Source organism: Rhinopithecus bieti, unplaced genomic scaffold (assembly GCF_001698545.2).
Source record: "Rhinopithecus bieti isolate Rb0 unplaced genomic scaffold, ASM169854v2 scaffold_20178, whole genome shotgun sequence".
In the NCBI taxonomy this organism is placed as follows: Eukaryota; Metazoa; Chordata; class Mammalia; order Primates; family Cercopithecidae; genus Rhinopithecus; species Rhinopithecus bieti.
Window position 1 is genome coordinate 95,072 of NW_016809758.1, and position 13,965 is coordinate 109,036.

At 49.7% G+C, this 13,965-nt stretch overlaps 2 protein-coding genes across 7 annotated transcripts in view; one reads left to right on the plus strand and one right to left on the minus strand.

Moving 5' to 3' along the window:
• Positions 1 to 994, minus strand: part of NRL (neural retina leucine zipper) — a 44,324-nt gene extending 43,330 nt beyond the window's left edge. The window contains exon 1 of the mRNA XM_017890232.1: positions 707 to 994. The gene's annotated coding sequence lies outside the window, so the exon portion shown is untranslated. The remainder of the gene's footprint in view (positions 1 to 706) is intronic.
• DCAF11 (DDB1 and CUL4 associated factor 11) lies at positions 60 to 9,999 on the plus strand. 6 transcript variants are annotated; one of them, XM_017890191.1, is made up of 15 exons: positions 60 to 1,275; positions 1,366 to 1,733; positions 2,922 to 3,049; positions 3,271 to 3,398; positions 3,673 to 3,737; positions 4,060 to 4,160; positions 4,388 to 4,534; positions 4,751 to 4,805; positions 5,148 to 5,216; positions 5,561 to 5,618; positions 5,713 to 5,898; positions 6,822 to 6,975; positions 7,362 to 7,514; positions 8,935 to 9,041; positions 9,140 to 9,999. In XM_017890191.1, the coding sequence occupies exons 2-15, from the start codon at positions 1,579 to 1,581 to the stop codon at positions 9,272 to 9,274; spliced, it is 1,641 nt and encodes a 546-aa protein (XP_017745680.1). In that variant the 5' UTR covers positions 60 to 1,275; positions 1,366 to 1,578; the 3' UTR covers positions 9,275 to 9,999. The 6 variants fall into 6 exon arrangements, with proteins under 6 accessions (XP_017745680.1, XP_017745684.1, XP_017745682.1 ...); XM_017890195.1 differs by having other exon boundaries at positions 1,366 to 1,710; XM_017890193.1 differs by having other exon boundaries at positions 1,366 to 1,710; positions 2,977 to 3,049.
• Positions 10,000 to 13,965: the final 3,966 nt, after the last annotated feature.

Genomic DNA, 13,965 nt, shown 5'->3' on the forward strand with positions numbered 1-13,965 from the left:
AGGGGGCAGGAGGGGGCAGGAGGGGGCAGGAGGGGGCAAGAGGCGGCGCGCATGCACCCTGGACGCGCGGCCGGGGAGGTAAAGGCACTGTGAGGACAGAGGGTCTAGGGAAGGTCTGCAAATCCCGGAGGGCCAAGGGAGCGTCTAAATGGACAGCGGAACCGGAAAAGCTTTGAGAGAAAGATGCGTGTATTAGGGAACGTCTGCAAAGACCGCGGCAGAAGACCAGGGATTGTCTTAAAAAATTGCCGAGCGGATAAAGGGAGGTCTAAAAGGGGGCCGTCTCAAGAGCAAGGCTTCGAAAAGCTAAGCCCGGAAGGACGGTGTGGAGGCCTACTGGGACGCCGGGCACTCCTTAGGGCAAGATCTACTGGAGCTGCAGCCAGCGACAGGAGAACGGCTCCAGCTCCACGGGGGAAGCAGTGGGCTTAAAGAGGAAGCCCCTGGGCACTGTCTGAAAAGTGCGATGCCAAATGATCTTTAGGGACCGACAGTAAATTGTATCCCTTGCTAAAATACCTCTCGGTAGCGAACCACCAATCGTTTCTTTTTTAAGCCCCGCCTCTCAGCCATTACGTCTAGTTCGGCTGTCTCTGATCCAGGAAGTTGTCAGTTCTCACTTACTCCTCCCCAACAAGCGCTAACAGCCCTCTTCGGGTGAGCACTTTCTCCTCCCCTCAGGCCCCTCGCGCATTCTCCCGCCTACCTATCAATCATCGTGCTCCGCTGTCCAGTTGGCGGGCCAAGGGGGCGGGGCCGTCGTGTGACGTTTGCAGCCCGCCGGCCGGGAAGCCGCGAGATGCGTGACGAGCCAGGCGCGTGACGGAGCAGCGGTTGGCCAACGCAGTGGCTGCAGTCGGTGTAACAAGGCCTCGCGCCGCTGCGCGTCCTGCGACCGCTCCTGGCTGGTGGGTGGTCTCTCGTGGGGCGGTAACCGCCGGCTTCAGTGGGAGGTGCTTCTCGGCTTCCTCCCCCTCTTGGCGTACACACCGCCGGCGCACCACGTGGGCGTGAGGCAAGGAAGGAGGGGTGTTAGGCCAAATTCTATTTTCATTGGCTGTTATTGCTGCCGGCTTTCGTAAGGAGGCGCTCTGATTGGTCAGTAAGGAGGGGTGCCGAGGGTCTTTGAGTCGTAAGGCTTCTAATTGGTTAGATGAGATAAGCTACTGAAGTGCTTTCTTCCGCGAGGGATTTCGATTGGTCTGTCAGAGAGGTTACCTGGGAATCCTACACCACCCAACACCCTCCCGCTCCCTTGTCCAGGGACTGTGATAGGTGAGTTTGGGGTGTAGAAAATAAATCTTTCTTCAGTTGGTGAGCTAGGGTAGCGCACTACGGTTCACTGTTGCTTTCTTTGCTTCACAGGATTGGGGAAGGTTTGTGTTCCCGACGCCTTGGTAGTTGGCATAGGCTAAATAAAAGGGATCTCAGCCCGGAGGAAGGGTCACCCTCCTAGAGATAGCTACTACCCCGTCTCAGGAGACCGTGGTATTTCTAGAGCACGCTTTGCTTTCACCAAACCCAAGGAGGTGACAGGCGGAGCCCTCGCACAGTACCTAAGGATGCTGTGACCAGAAGATGGGATCACGGAACAGCAGCAGTGCAGGATCCGGGTCCGGAGACCCCTCCGAGGGCTTGTCCCGAAGAGGGGCTGGCCTGCGTCGGAGTGAGGAAGAGGAAGAAGAGGATGAAGATGTGGATCTGGCCCAGGTACTGGCCTATCTCCTCCGCAGGTAACTTACCCTCTGGTGTGACCCTACCAGGTGCTACCACAATGCCTTGATCCCATCTCCAGGCAGGAAAATTACAGAGGTTAGGAAATAGGATTCGCTCAGGACAGCTGTTCTGTTTGAGCGGAACAGCCTTTCCCTGCTGGGCACCCATGGCACTCAGCTTCCTACCCAGTAAGAGTGGTTCTTACCTAGGGAGGGTCACCAAGAGGACCTGCTCATGTGTTTGAGAGGCTATTCAGGGGAGCCTTTCTCTGTGACTACACGAATATAATCTATTTTCCAAGTAAGTTTGAAAAAAAAAAGGGTGGAGGGAGGTTCCTGGTGGAAAAGAAGTGATGTAAGGGGTGAAGAGATGGAAACGGAGTGCTGAACTTTTTGGTAAGTCAGTTGACACGTGATATGAGGCCACTTCGATGAGGTCACTTCGATTTACTTGAAAAACAAGTTTAATTTGCCCTGACTCTAACCTGTTCTTGAGGAAAGAATGCCTTGAAGGGAGAGACCACCTGGAATTGACTGGAAAAGAGTGCAGCTGGCTTGCTTTCTTTGATTGTGGCTCTTTGAGGAGAAGATGAGCTTGGGGGTCCCATCTGAATATTGTATTCTTTTTTGTTTGTGTTTTGTGTTGTTTTTAGTAGACATAGACAGGGCTCACTGTGTTCCCCAGTCTGGAGAACAGTCTATTCACAGGTGTGATCACAGTGCACACCACAGCCTGCAACTCCTGGGCTCAAGCAATCCTTGCCTCCCAGGTAGCTAAGACTACAGTTACACACACCACCGCACCCAGCTTAGAATACTGTCTTCTGTGGTGGACTTCTCAGGCAGAGGCTCAGAAGAAAATGCTGTGAGAATGTTTAGCTCGTTGAGAGGTCAACTTAGTAGGTCATGTCCACAGCGTATTAGTCTTGCTCTTGCTCTAAGGAAATGCAGTTAGAATGTTTAGCTCTCTGGGAGGTCAACTTAGTAGGTCACGTCCACAGCATGTTGGTCTTACTCTTGCTGTAAGAGTAAGACTTACTTTCCTACTGTGTTTTATAGGAGACCAAAAAATAACAGCCAAGGTCTAATCAGCCTCCAGCCTCAAAATGAGTATCAAGTGGTCTAAGAGCTAGATAGCCATTTACTCTGAATTTGGTTGGTTTGGGGGAAGAAGTCCCCTCCTTTATAATGGGGGTCTCTCCACAGAGGCCAAGTGAGGTTGGTGCAGGGAGGAGGTGCAGCAAATTTACAATTCATTCAGGCCCTCTTGGACTCAGAGGAAGAGAATGACAGAGCTTGGGATGGTCGTCTTGGGGATCGATACAACCCACCTGGTAAGAGGAAAAGTCCCTAATGTTGGAAGACTTTTACTGGAAAACCTTTTAGTGATATTTTGAATGATAGGTTACATTGAAAGAAGGTACGATAATTTAAGGAATAAGGAGTCCTTACAGCCCCAGTATATTCAGCCACAGGGGTGGGCTTGGGTATAGTTCTGCTAACTGTCCTCTGAGGCTGGAAGACCTAGGATGAAACTTCTACTTGGTACTCACAGTGGATGCTACCCCTGACACCCGGGAGCTGGAATGCAATGAGATCAAGACACAAGTGGAACTGGCCACAGGGCAGCTGGGGCTTAGGCGGGCCGCCCAGGAGCACAGCTTTCCTCGAATGTTGCACCAGGTAGGCCTCTCCACCTCCCAGCCTGGCAGCAGGCCTGCCAAAGCAGCCAGAATCTCTGCCAGCCCCAGAGAAAAAGGAAGTCAACTTTCTAAGGAAGAAGCCTCAAGGGCTGGGGCTGGAGAGTTAACCAGCCTCTGTTGGAGTTCTGTGGGACAGACTACGATGTGTTGTGTCCATTTTATAACAAGAGCAATGTCGTTGGAGGAGGGGGTTTGATATGGCTGAAGTGGCCCTCTATTTCTGCTAGCAATATTCCCCAATCCCTTCCATTTAGAGAGAACGGGGCCTCTGCCACCGGGGAAGCTTCTCCCTTGGAGAACAGTCTCGAGTGATATCTCAGTGAGTATGGGGCTCGGTGAAGATACTCTAAGGGCCAGATAGGTCTTATCTCCTAAACTTTGAAGGGGTAAGTGTTAAAGGAGCCTCAGAGATATTAAAGGTTAGGTTAAATGGGGTTGAAACTTTGAGAGTAAGCAAAGTGGAAAAGTGTAGAAAATTGTAGAAATTTAGAGGATGGTGGAATGATTGAAAGACGGGATTGCACTCACAGCCAAAAGGGAAGAATAACTGTTCTGATATTCCAGCTTTGTTAGGATTCTGCTAATTGGGACACTCCTTATCCTAAGCACCCCTTACCCTCACTTTCTCTCTCCTTCTCTAGCTTCTTACCCAATGATCTGGGCTTCACTGATAGCTACTCTCAGAAGGCTTTCTGTGGCATCTACAGCAAAGATGGTCAAATATTCATGTCTGCTTGCCAAGGTACCAGACCCTGAAAAACTGTCTTTTCCTGGAACGTGGAACGTTCCCCCTGACTGAGGCTAGAAAGCCACAGACGGGGAGCTCAGACCTGGCTTAAGGATGCTTAGCCAGAGCATGTTTCCCATGATAAAGGGAAGACTCCACAGGTACACTTAGTGGGGGACATCTAATCTAGGAAAGTTACAAGGAAAGTGTTCCATAATTCTGCCTAATCTCTACTTATACAGACCAGACAATCCGACTGTATGACTGCCGGTATGGCCGTTTCCGTAAATTCAAGAGCATCAAGGCCCGTGATGTAGGCTGGAGCGTCTTGGATGTGGCCTTCACCCCTGATGGGAACCACTTCCTCTACTCCAGCTGGTCTGATTACAGTGAGTATGCACCAGGCTTCCACTGACTCTCCAGCCTGGGACCTGAGGTTTCCATGCGCCTGTCCCCTCTGAGCCAGGATCCCTCACTTTATCCTGGGAAAATCACTCCCAAAGTGCTCCAGTACCCTTGTCCTCTGTTTGATCTCTTCCCTAGCTTCACTTCCACTCTCCTTCCCCCATCCCTGAAAGATTCTTGTTTTTTTTTGCTTCTCTTAGTTCATATCTGCAGTATCTATGGTGAGGGAGATACACACACTGCCCTGGATCTCAGGTACTGGCTTCCCTTTCTGGTCAGACTCATCAGAAACTTATCAAGGGAAGCTCTTCAGGAGCAAACCTCTTGAGTTGGAAGTTCTGCTTAGGGGAAAAAGTATACTGATGGGTCTGTGTGCATTCCTGGGAGGGAAGCACCATCTTGTCAGCCAGAGGACTGGGTAAAATAGATGCTTGCAGGATGATTTCTGGGTTCTCACTGAGGATCTGCATTGTAGTACATGTTAGCCAGACTTCTTTTTTCCCTTGGGGATGTGCCTTACAACCATTGTCAGATTCTATGTAAATTAACAAAAGCTGAAGGGAAGTCCACTTAACCCAGCTCCTTCTTTGCTTTCAGGCCAGATGAGCGTCGCTTTGCTGTCTTCTCCATTGCCGTCTCCTCAGATGGACGAGAAGTACTAGGAGGGTGAGTGCTTATGGGGTATGTTTCCCTCAGTAACAAGATGGGGGTTCTGCCAGAGATGAGCTCTGCTGTTACACAGATGGCACTGGCAGCTGCAGAGAACAACCAGACCTTCTCCAAGGTCAGGATTTACAAGTTACTTCACCCCTTGCTCTCCATTTTCCCAGCACAAGATGGGAGGTGTCAAGCCTCCTTGAAACACAGCTAACTTTTCCCCCACTTCCTGTATAAAAAGAGCAAAGGACTTGACCCAGAACAGGATTTCTCAGTGGAACTCTCTAGAGCATATACCATATTGGTCCTCTCGATCATGGCTCCAGGACCCTCCTTTATCCCTTCCCTTTCAGGGCCAATGATGGCTGCCTGTATGTCTTTGACCGAGAACAGAACCGGCGCACCCTTCAGGTATGCCTCCTGAGAGAGAGCCTCTGCTTCCTGGTCTTTGGCTTATTATAAGAGGTAGAAAGAGGTCTTAAATACTGGCCTCCTTTTCGCCTAGATTGAGTCCCATGAGGATGATGTGAATGCAGTGGCCTTTGCTGATATAAGCTCCCAAATCCTGTTCTCTGGGGGAGACGATGCCATCTGCAAAGTGTGGGATCGACGCACCATGCGGGAGGATGACCCCAAGCCTGTGGGTGCACTGGCTGGACACCAGGATGGCATCACCTTCATTGACAGCAAGGTGGGCCAGAAGGCAGGACTGCACAGCCAGGCCACTAAGGTTCTGGTTGCCCAGGAGGGCATGAAAGTGGACTGGTGTGGGAATTTAACAAGCTCCTTGTTGACCAAGGTTTGTAAGAGTTGGAGTTTAGGGAAGGGGCTCAAGCCAGGGAACATGAATTCCATCTGTACTCACCAGTCCTCAAGGAGCAAGGCAGGGCTTTCCATACAAGAAAAATTGAAGACCGGCCAAGTATGGTGGCTCACACCTGTAATCCTAGCACTTTGGGAGGCCAAGGTGGAAGGATCACTTGAGCTCAGGAGCTCCGGACCAGCCTGCGAAACCTAGCAAGACCTCGTCTCTATTTATTTAAAAAAAAAAAAAAAAAAGTTAAGGCTGAGCGCTGTGGCTCACGCCTGTAATCCCAGCACTTTGGGAGGCTGAGGTGGGCGGATCACAAGGTTAGGAGATCGAGACCATCCTGGCTAACACGATGAAACCCCATCTCTACTGAAAATACAAAAACATTAGCTGGGCACGGTGGCGGGCACCTATAGTCCCATCTACCTGAGAGACTGAGGCAGGAGAATGGCGTGAACCCGGGAGGCGGAGCTTGCAGTAAGCCGAGATCGTGCCACTGCACTCCAGCCTGGGTAATGCTAGAGCAAGACTCTGTCTCTTAAAAAAAAATTTAAAAAGGAAAAATGAAAGACAGTCTGATTCAGGCTAGAATAGAAAAGCCAGCCAGTACCCTGGGCAAGGAAAGAAAAACCTAGCTAGGTGGTAGGATCTGAGGCAGAATACTGAAAATGAGTTCGCTGGGATGAAGAGAGGCAAGCAAAACCAGAGGCTAGAGTTCTGCTCAACTAGAGAACAGGAACTAGACTGACAGGCGCCGACATTTGCAAGCTCTGATGCTTCACTATCCACCTTTGAATTCATAGGGTGATGCTCGATATCTTATCTCCAACTCTAAAGACCAGACCATCAAACTCTGGGATATCCGACGCTTTTCCAGCCGGGAAGGCATGGAAGCCTCACGCCAGGCTGCCACACAGCAAAACTGGGACTATCGCTGGCAGCAAGTGCCCAAAAAAGGTGAGAATGGAGGTACATGCACAGTGGATTTGTCTGTAGCCTTGGCACCCTGGAGGATCTCCCCCTCAGCCCTCTTTACCAGGCATTAACTCTTTATTTGCTAAATCACAGATGGAATGGCCAGAGGTTCCTAGGATTGGGGCCTCGGTGGGGGTCACTCAGAATCCACCAATACCGAAGTATTTAAGTATAATGATTAACCAGCAGGGCCATATTGGAGACTGTCCACTCCATTAGGAGACTCTCCATTAGGTGGAGAAAGAGCCGCCACTTGAAAGTTGGAAAGACATTTGTCTCTGGGCATCGATCCTTGCCCAGGACTGCTGGTACGAAACAATCCCAGAGCAGATTCCCTAACCTAGGGCTTACTCTGCATCCCTACCCAGCCTGGCGGAAGCTGAAGCTCCCAGGAGACAGCTCCTTGATGACCTACCGGGGCCACGGAGTGCTGCACACCCTCATCCGCTGCCGGTTCTCCCCCATTCACAGCACCGGCCAGCAGTTCATCTACAGTGGCTGCTCCACTGGCAAAGTGGTTGGTAAGGACTGTGTCAGAACAGGGGGCCTCAGGAAGGGCAGGAATGACTCCTTGCCGTTACACCTATAACGACCAGTGACCACCTTAAAAAAGCCCAGTGACAGCTACAGGTAAAATCTAACTTAGCTTGGAGGCTTAAACAGAGAAATAGAAACCATTCTATTTTTCAGTGTTTTAAATTAAGAAAAGGAACACAGAATTCTAGACAGTAAATATAATAGATTGCCAAAAATATAGCTGGTTCTGTTTTTCAGCCAGACAAGGAAAGAGGTTGCAGATGAAAGGTAGGAGGGAACAGAGACAAAATGACACAGGAAGATGGTAGCAAGTAGTAAAGGGACATGCAGTCGCTGAAGCAGAAAAGCACAGAAAGAAATAAGCTGGGCACAGTGGCTCATGCCTATAATCCCAGTGCTTTGGGAAGCCAATGAGTTCAGATCACTTGAGCCCAGGAGTTTGAGACCAGCCAGGGAAACATGGAGAAACCTCTTTACAAAAAATGGCTGGACGTAGTGGCACAGGCATGTAGTCCCAGCTACTTGGGAAGCAAGGGTGGGAGAATCACCTGAGCCCAGGAGGTCAAGCCTGCAGTGAGCCATGATTGTGCCACCGCACTTCAGCCTGGGTGACAGAGTGAGAAACTATCTCAAAAAAAAAAAGGTCGGGCACAGTGACTCACACCTGTAATCCCAGCACTTTGGGAGGCCGAGGCTGGTGGATCACCTGAGCTTAGGGGTTTGAGACCAGCCTGGCCAACATGGTGAAGCCCTGTCTCTATTAAAAATACAAAAATTAGCCAGGGGTGATGGCAGGCGCCGGTAATCACAAGCTACTTGGGAGGCTGAGGCAGGAGAATCACTTGAACCTGGGAGGCAGAGGTTGCAGTGAGCCGAGATCGTGCCACTGCACTCCAGCCTGGGCAATAAGAGTGAGACTCCGTCTCAAAAAAAAAAAAAAAGAAAAGGAAAGAAAAAAACCACAAGCACAGCTGCAGATATAAGGAGTCTAAGGCAGTGCTGTCCCCAAAGAGACACTCACAGAGCCATAACAAAAGAAAGATGCACCCTGTCCAGACAAGGTGAAGCAGGTGCACACTCCCCCAGACAGCTCGGTGTTCACTTTTGTGGTGCCTTCCATATCTTACTAAAATCTTTAAAGCCACTGCATTTTCTTAACTGTAGCCCCTATGAAATTTAGCTAAGGACCAGAAATACCCACACCCACACAAACCATACCCTCAACCCAAATTAGGGAAAGGAACAGGGATAGAAGCAGAAATAACACAGTCTGCTCGTGTGGGCTTTGCTCCCATGGGAACATGGGAAGTTGCCTGAGAGGTCAGTGGTGCTACTCACAGGGAGGTGAGGGATAGTTTAGAGGTCTTGTGGTGGTCCCTCTCCACTCTTTCCTGTCCTGGACAGTGTACGACCTTCTCAGTGGCCACATTGTAAAGAAGCTGACGAACCACAAGGCCTGTGTGCGTGATGTCAGTTGGCACCCCTTTGAAGAGAAGATTGTCAGCAGTTCGGTGAGGTTGCAAGGGTTGGGGGTGCTGGCACATGTCTGGGGCTTGGACTTGGGGTGGGGGCAGCACCTCCTGACTATTTGCCACCCTCTGCCCTGCAGTGGGACGGGAACCTGCGTCTGTGGCAGTACCGCCAGGCTGAGTACTTCCAGGATGACATGCCAGAATCCGAGGAATGTGCCAGCGCCCCTGCCCCAGTGCCCCACTCCTCTACAGCCTTTTCCTCACCCCAGTAGATCCGACCTCCAGCCCCATACAGGGTGAACCTCTTGATAAGCTCTCTGCCTCCTCCTCCCTTTCTCCCTTGTGGGGAATGTTTGGAGGAATCACTGGCATTGGATGGGGAGAAACAGAAGCCCGGGCTCTGAGCCTCAGCTGAGCCCTGGAAGATCCTTCCCATGGGGCAGAGTGGTCTCCTTACATGCTCACACCCAGTCAGCCTGGGTCCCTATCTCTGGCCAGAGTTTGGCGAGACTGCCATTATCTGGGTTGTGGCCTCTGCCAGCAAGAGAAGTGTCCTGGGTGTTTTTAATCATGTTTGAATGTTAGGGGTTGGATTCTAGGGTAGATGCCTGAGGCCACATCTGAACAGACCTGTCAGCCAGGCCTGTTGCCCAGGTCTTCACGTTGAGGATTCGACTGGCCAAACACAGGACAGGTGTCCTGGCCTTTCTTCCTGAGGTCTCTAGGGGAGGGGCATGGGTAAGGGTGTTTCCTCAGCACCCTCCTGGGGTGGGGATTATGTCTGCTCTCATGTCTGGGTCTTTGGGGTAGGACAGGCTGTGGTATGAGAGGTAGGAGTCTCTACAGGGCTCCATGTGGCCCCTCATAGGGCAGGCCCTGCCCTCTGAGAAGGTCCCTTCATGCTGGAGGCACATAGCTTTAAGGAAGTAGGATGAAGTAGGACTCCTTTGTCCTCTCACTGGCTTTGGCTCCCTCAATAAACTGCGTGGGAACCTGGCTCAGTGTCTCTCTCTCTCTCTCACTGTCTCTTTCCTATCTGAGATCTTTCATCTCACTTCGGGAAAACACAGTTTCAACAGAGTCTTCAGATGCGATCCTGTGTGGGAGAAAATACCCTTCTGATGCCCCATGAAAAAGGGAAATACCAAAACCATTTGTTCACTGAGCCTTGCAACACGTGCTCCCTCACCAGTTTCAGAAGCTTCCCTACAAGTAGATATCGAGCGAGCACACTTTCCATTATAGCCTGATAATACCACATCACCTTTGCTCTGAGGCCGGGCCTGGAGCTGTGCAGTCTTTGGAAGAGGTAGCCCATGAACGCAGAGCCCGAGAGAAGCAAGTCGGCCCTGACGCCAGGCCCCAGTGGGCGCCTCACACTCAACCTCATACCCCAGAGCATACCGAGAGTCAGGGAGAGGGCTAGAGCTCACACCCAGCTCTGAATAGATCTTGCCTGACAACATTTCATGCCCTCTAAGGCAGTTTTTAAATGACAGTACACATATCCAGGGATGTTCACAGGCTTTCCCAGCAAGGGTACCTATTTCATGGCAAAATAGGCAGTTTTAAAAGAATAAACAGGCTAGGTGTGGTGGCTCACACCTGTAATCCTAGCACTTTGGGAAGCCAAAGCTGATGGATCGCTTGAGCCCAGGAGTTTGAGACCTGCCTGGGCAACATAGCAAAACCCCATCTCTCCAAAAAGCACAGAAAGTAGGCCGGGCATGGTGGCTTACGCCTGTAATCCTAGCATTTTGGGAGGCTGAGGTATGTGGATCACCTGAAGTCAGGTGTTTGAGACCAGCCTGGCCAACATGGTGAAACCCCATATCTACTAAAAATACAAAAAAACTAGCCGGACGTGGTGGCGGGTACCTGTAATCTCAGCTACTCGGGAGGCTGAGGCAGGAGAATCACTTGAACCTGAGAGCAGAGGTGAGCCAAGTGCAGTGAGCCGAGATCATGCCATTGCACTCCAGCTTGGGCAACAAGAGCAAAACTCCGTCTCAAAAAAATAAAAAAATGAGCCAGATGTGGCGCATGCCTGTAGTCCTAGCTACTCAGGAGGCAGAGGTGGGAGGATCACCTGAGCCCCGGAGGTCGAGGCTGCAGTGAGCGGTGATTGTGCCACTGTACTCCAGCCTAGGTGACAGAGTGAGACCCTGTCTCAAAAATAAATAATAAATAAATAAATTGTCCAGATCCTTGGCTTCTGTGTTCTCATTCCTCAAATTGGTCTACCTAGTGTGAAACTCCCGTGCCAGATCTCCTTTCCCACCCACCTTTTCAGTCCCTGTCTGCCAAGTGATAAAGTTACCCAAGGTGCTATCCATCTCACCCAGAACCTGTGTTAGTTCCAGGGCACCAAATTAAGAGAGAAATTCAAATTGTTAGTATCCTTACAGCTTCATTAGATCAAAGCCCCATAGACCATCCATTCTCAGTAAGAGATGCATTTACAATACAATTTTATGTTAGCGAAATAATGTAAAATGTTTGTTGTACAGGCACCTAGGAGATACTGTGAGTTCATTTCCAGACCACTGCAATAAAGTGAATATTGCATAAGGCGAGTCAATTTTGTTGGTTTCCCAGTGCATATAGGTTATATTGTTTTTAGGCTGGGCATGGTGGCTGACGCTTGTAATCCCAGCACTCTGGGAGGCCAACACAGGTGGATCACCTGAGGTCAGGAGTTCAAGACCAGCCTGGCCAACATGGTGAAACCTCATCTCTACTACAAATACAAAAATTAGCCAGGTGTGGTGGCAGGCACCTGTAGTCCCAGCTACTCAGAGGCTGAGGCAGGAGAATCGCTTGAACCCGGGAGGCGGAGGTTGCAGTGAGCTGAGATCATGCCACTGCACTCCAGCCTGGGCAACAGAGTGAGACGCCATCTGAAAAAAAAAAAGTTTTTTGTATTTGTTTTTTTTTGTTTTTGTTTGTTTGTTTGTTTGTTTGTTGTTGTTTTTGAGACAGGGTCTCACTCTGTTACCCAAGCTGGAGTGCAAAGGCATGATCTCAGCTCACTGCAGCCTGGACCTCTCCTGGCTCAAGCAATCCTCCCACCTCAGCCTCCTGAGTAGCTGGGACTACAGGTGCCCACCACTACACCTGGCTAATTTTTATGTTTTTTGTAGAGGTGGGGTTTCGTCCTATTGCACGTGCTACTCTCAAACTCCTGGGCTCAAGCAATCCTACCACTTCAGCCTCCCAAAGTGCTGGGATTATAGGCATAAGCCACTGTGCCTGGCCATGAGTGTTCTTAATGGCATCTGGAATGGTGAATCCTTTCCAGAAGGTTTCCAATTGACTTTGTCTACAGCTATCAGAGGAATCACTATGGCAGCTGCAGTTTTATGAAATCTAATTTTTTTTTCTTGACACAGGGTCTTGCTGTGTCACTCGGGCTGGTGTGCAGTGGTGCGATCTCAGCTTACTGCAACCTCTGCTTCCCCCTAGACTCAAGCGATCTTCCCACCTCAGCCTCCCAAGTAGCTGGGACTACCAGCACACACCACCACACCCGGCTCGTTTTTGTTATTTTTTGTAGAGCTGGGGTTCGAAATGTATTTCTTAAAGAGTAAGACTTGCAAGTCAAAATTACTCCTTGATCCATGGGCTGCAGAATGGATGTTGTGTTAGCAGGCATGAAAACATTAATCTCCCTGTACATCTCCAGAGTTTGTAGGTGACCAGGTGCATTGTCAATGAGCAGTAATATTTTGAAAGGAATCTTTATTTCTGAGGAGTAGATCTTAACAGTGAGCTTAAAATATTCTGTAACCCATGCTGCAGACATATGTGCTGTCATGCAGGTTTTGTTTTATATATAGAGCACAGCAGAATACATTTAGCATAATTCCTAAGGCCCTAGGATTTTCAGAATGGTAAATGAGAATTGGTTTCCACCTAAAATCACCAGGTGCATTATCTCCTAATAAAAGAGTTAGTCTGTCCTTTGAGGCTCTGTAGCCAAGCCTTGACTTCTCTCTTGCTGTGAAACTCCTATATGGCATCTTCTTCCAATAGAAGACTGTTTTGTTTGCTTTGAAAATCTGTTGTTTGGTGTAGCCACCTTCATCAATGATCTTAGCTAGATCTTCTGGATAATTTGCTGCAGCTTCTATATCAGCCCTCGCTGCTTCACCTTGCATTTTTATGTTATGGAGGTGGCTTCTTTCCTTGAGCATTATGAACCAGCCTCTGCTAGCTTCCTCACCACTCTCAGTCTTTATAGTATTGAAGAGAATAGGCTGGGCTCAGTAGCTCACACCTATAATCCCAGCACTTTGGGAGGCCAAGATTGAAGGATCACTTGAGGCCAAGGGTTGGAGACCAGTGTGGGCAACATAGTGAGTGTTGTCATGCACATGTAGTCCCAGCTGTTTAGGAGGCAGAGCAGGAGGATTGCTTGAGCTCAGGAGTTTGAGACTGCAGTAAGACATGATCATGCCACTGCACTCCAGGCTGGGCAACTAAGCAAGACCCTATCTCTTTAAAAAAAAAAAAAAGAGAGAGTTGGGGCCTTGCTCTGGATTAGGCTTTGGTTTAAGGGAATGTTGTGGCTGCTTTGATCTTCTATCCAGACCACTAAAACTTTCTTGATGTCAGCAATAAGGCTATTTCACTTTTGTGTCATTCATGTGTTCACTGAAGTGTAGTACCTTTTAATTTCCTCCGACAACTTTTCCTGGACAGGTGCAGCGGCTCACTTCTGTAATCCCAGCACTTAAGGCAAAGACAGGAGGATCACTTGAGTCCAGGAGTTTAAGACCAGCCTGGGCAACATAGTGAGACCTCTGTCTCTAAAAAAAATTTAAAAATTAGCCAAACTTGGTGGCCTGCACCTGTAGTCCCAGCTCCAAGAGAGGAGGATCACTTGAACCAGGGAGGTCAAGGCTGCAGTGAGCTGCGATCACGCCACTGGACTAGGCTTTGGTTTAAGAGAATGTTGTGA

What these genes read in the sequence shown, in the direction of transcription:
- DCAF11 (XM_017890191.1), top strand. Translation starts at nt 1,579, where the DNA reads ATGGGATCACGGAACAGCAGCAGTGCAGGATCCGGGTCCGGAGACCCC. An exon ending in CAGTCTCGAGTGATATCTCA is followed by an intron (nt 3,738 to 4,059) that starts GTGAGTATGGGG and finishes CTCCTTCTCTAG; the next exon opens with CTTCTTACCCAATGATCTGG. An exon ending in CTCCACTGGCAAAGTGGTTG is followed by an intron (nt 7,515 to 8,934) that starts GTAAGGACTGTG and finishes TGTCCTGGACAG; the next exon opens with TGTACGACCTTCTCAGTGGC.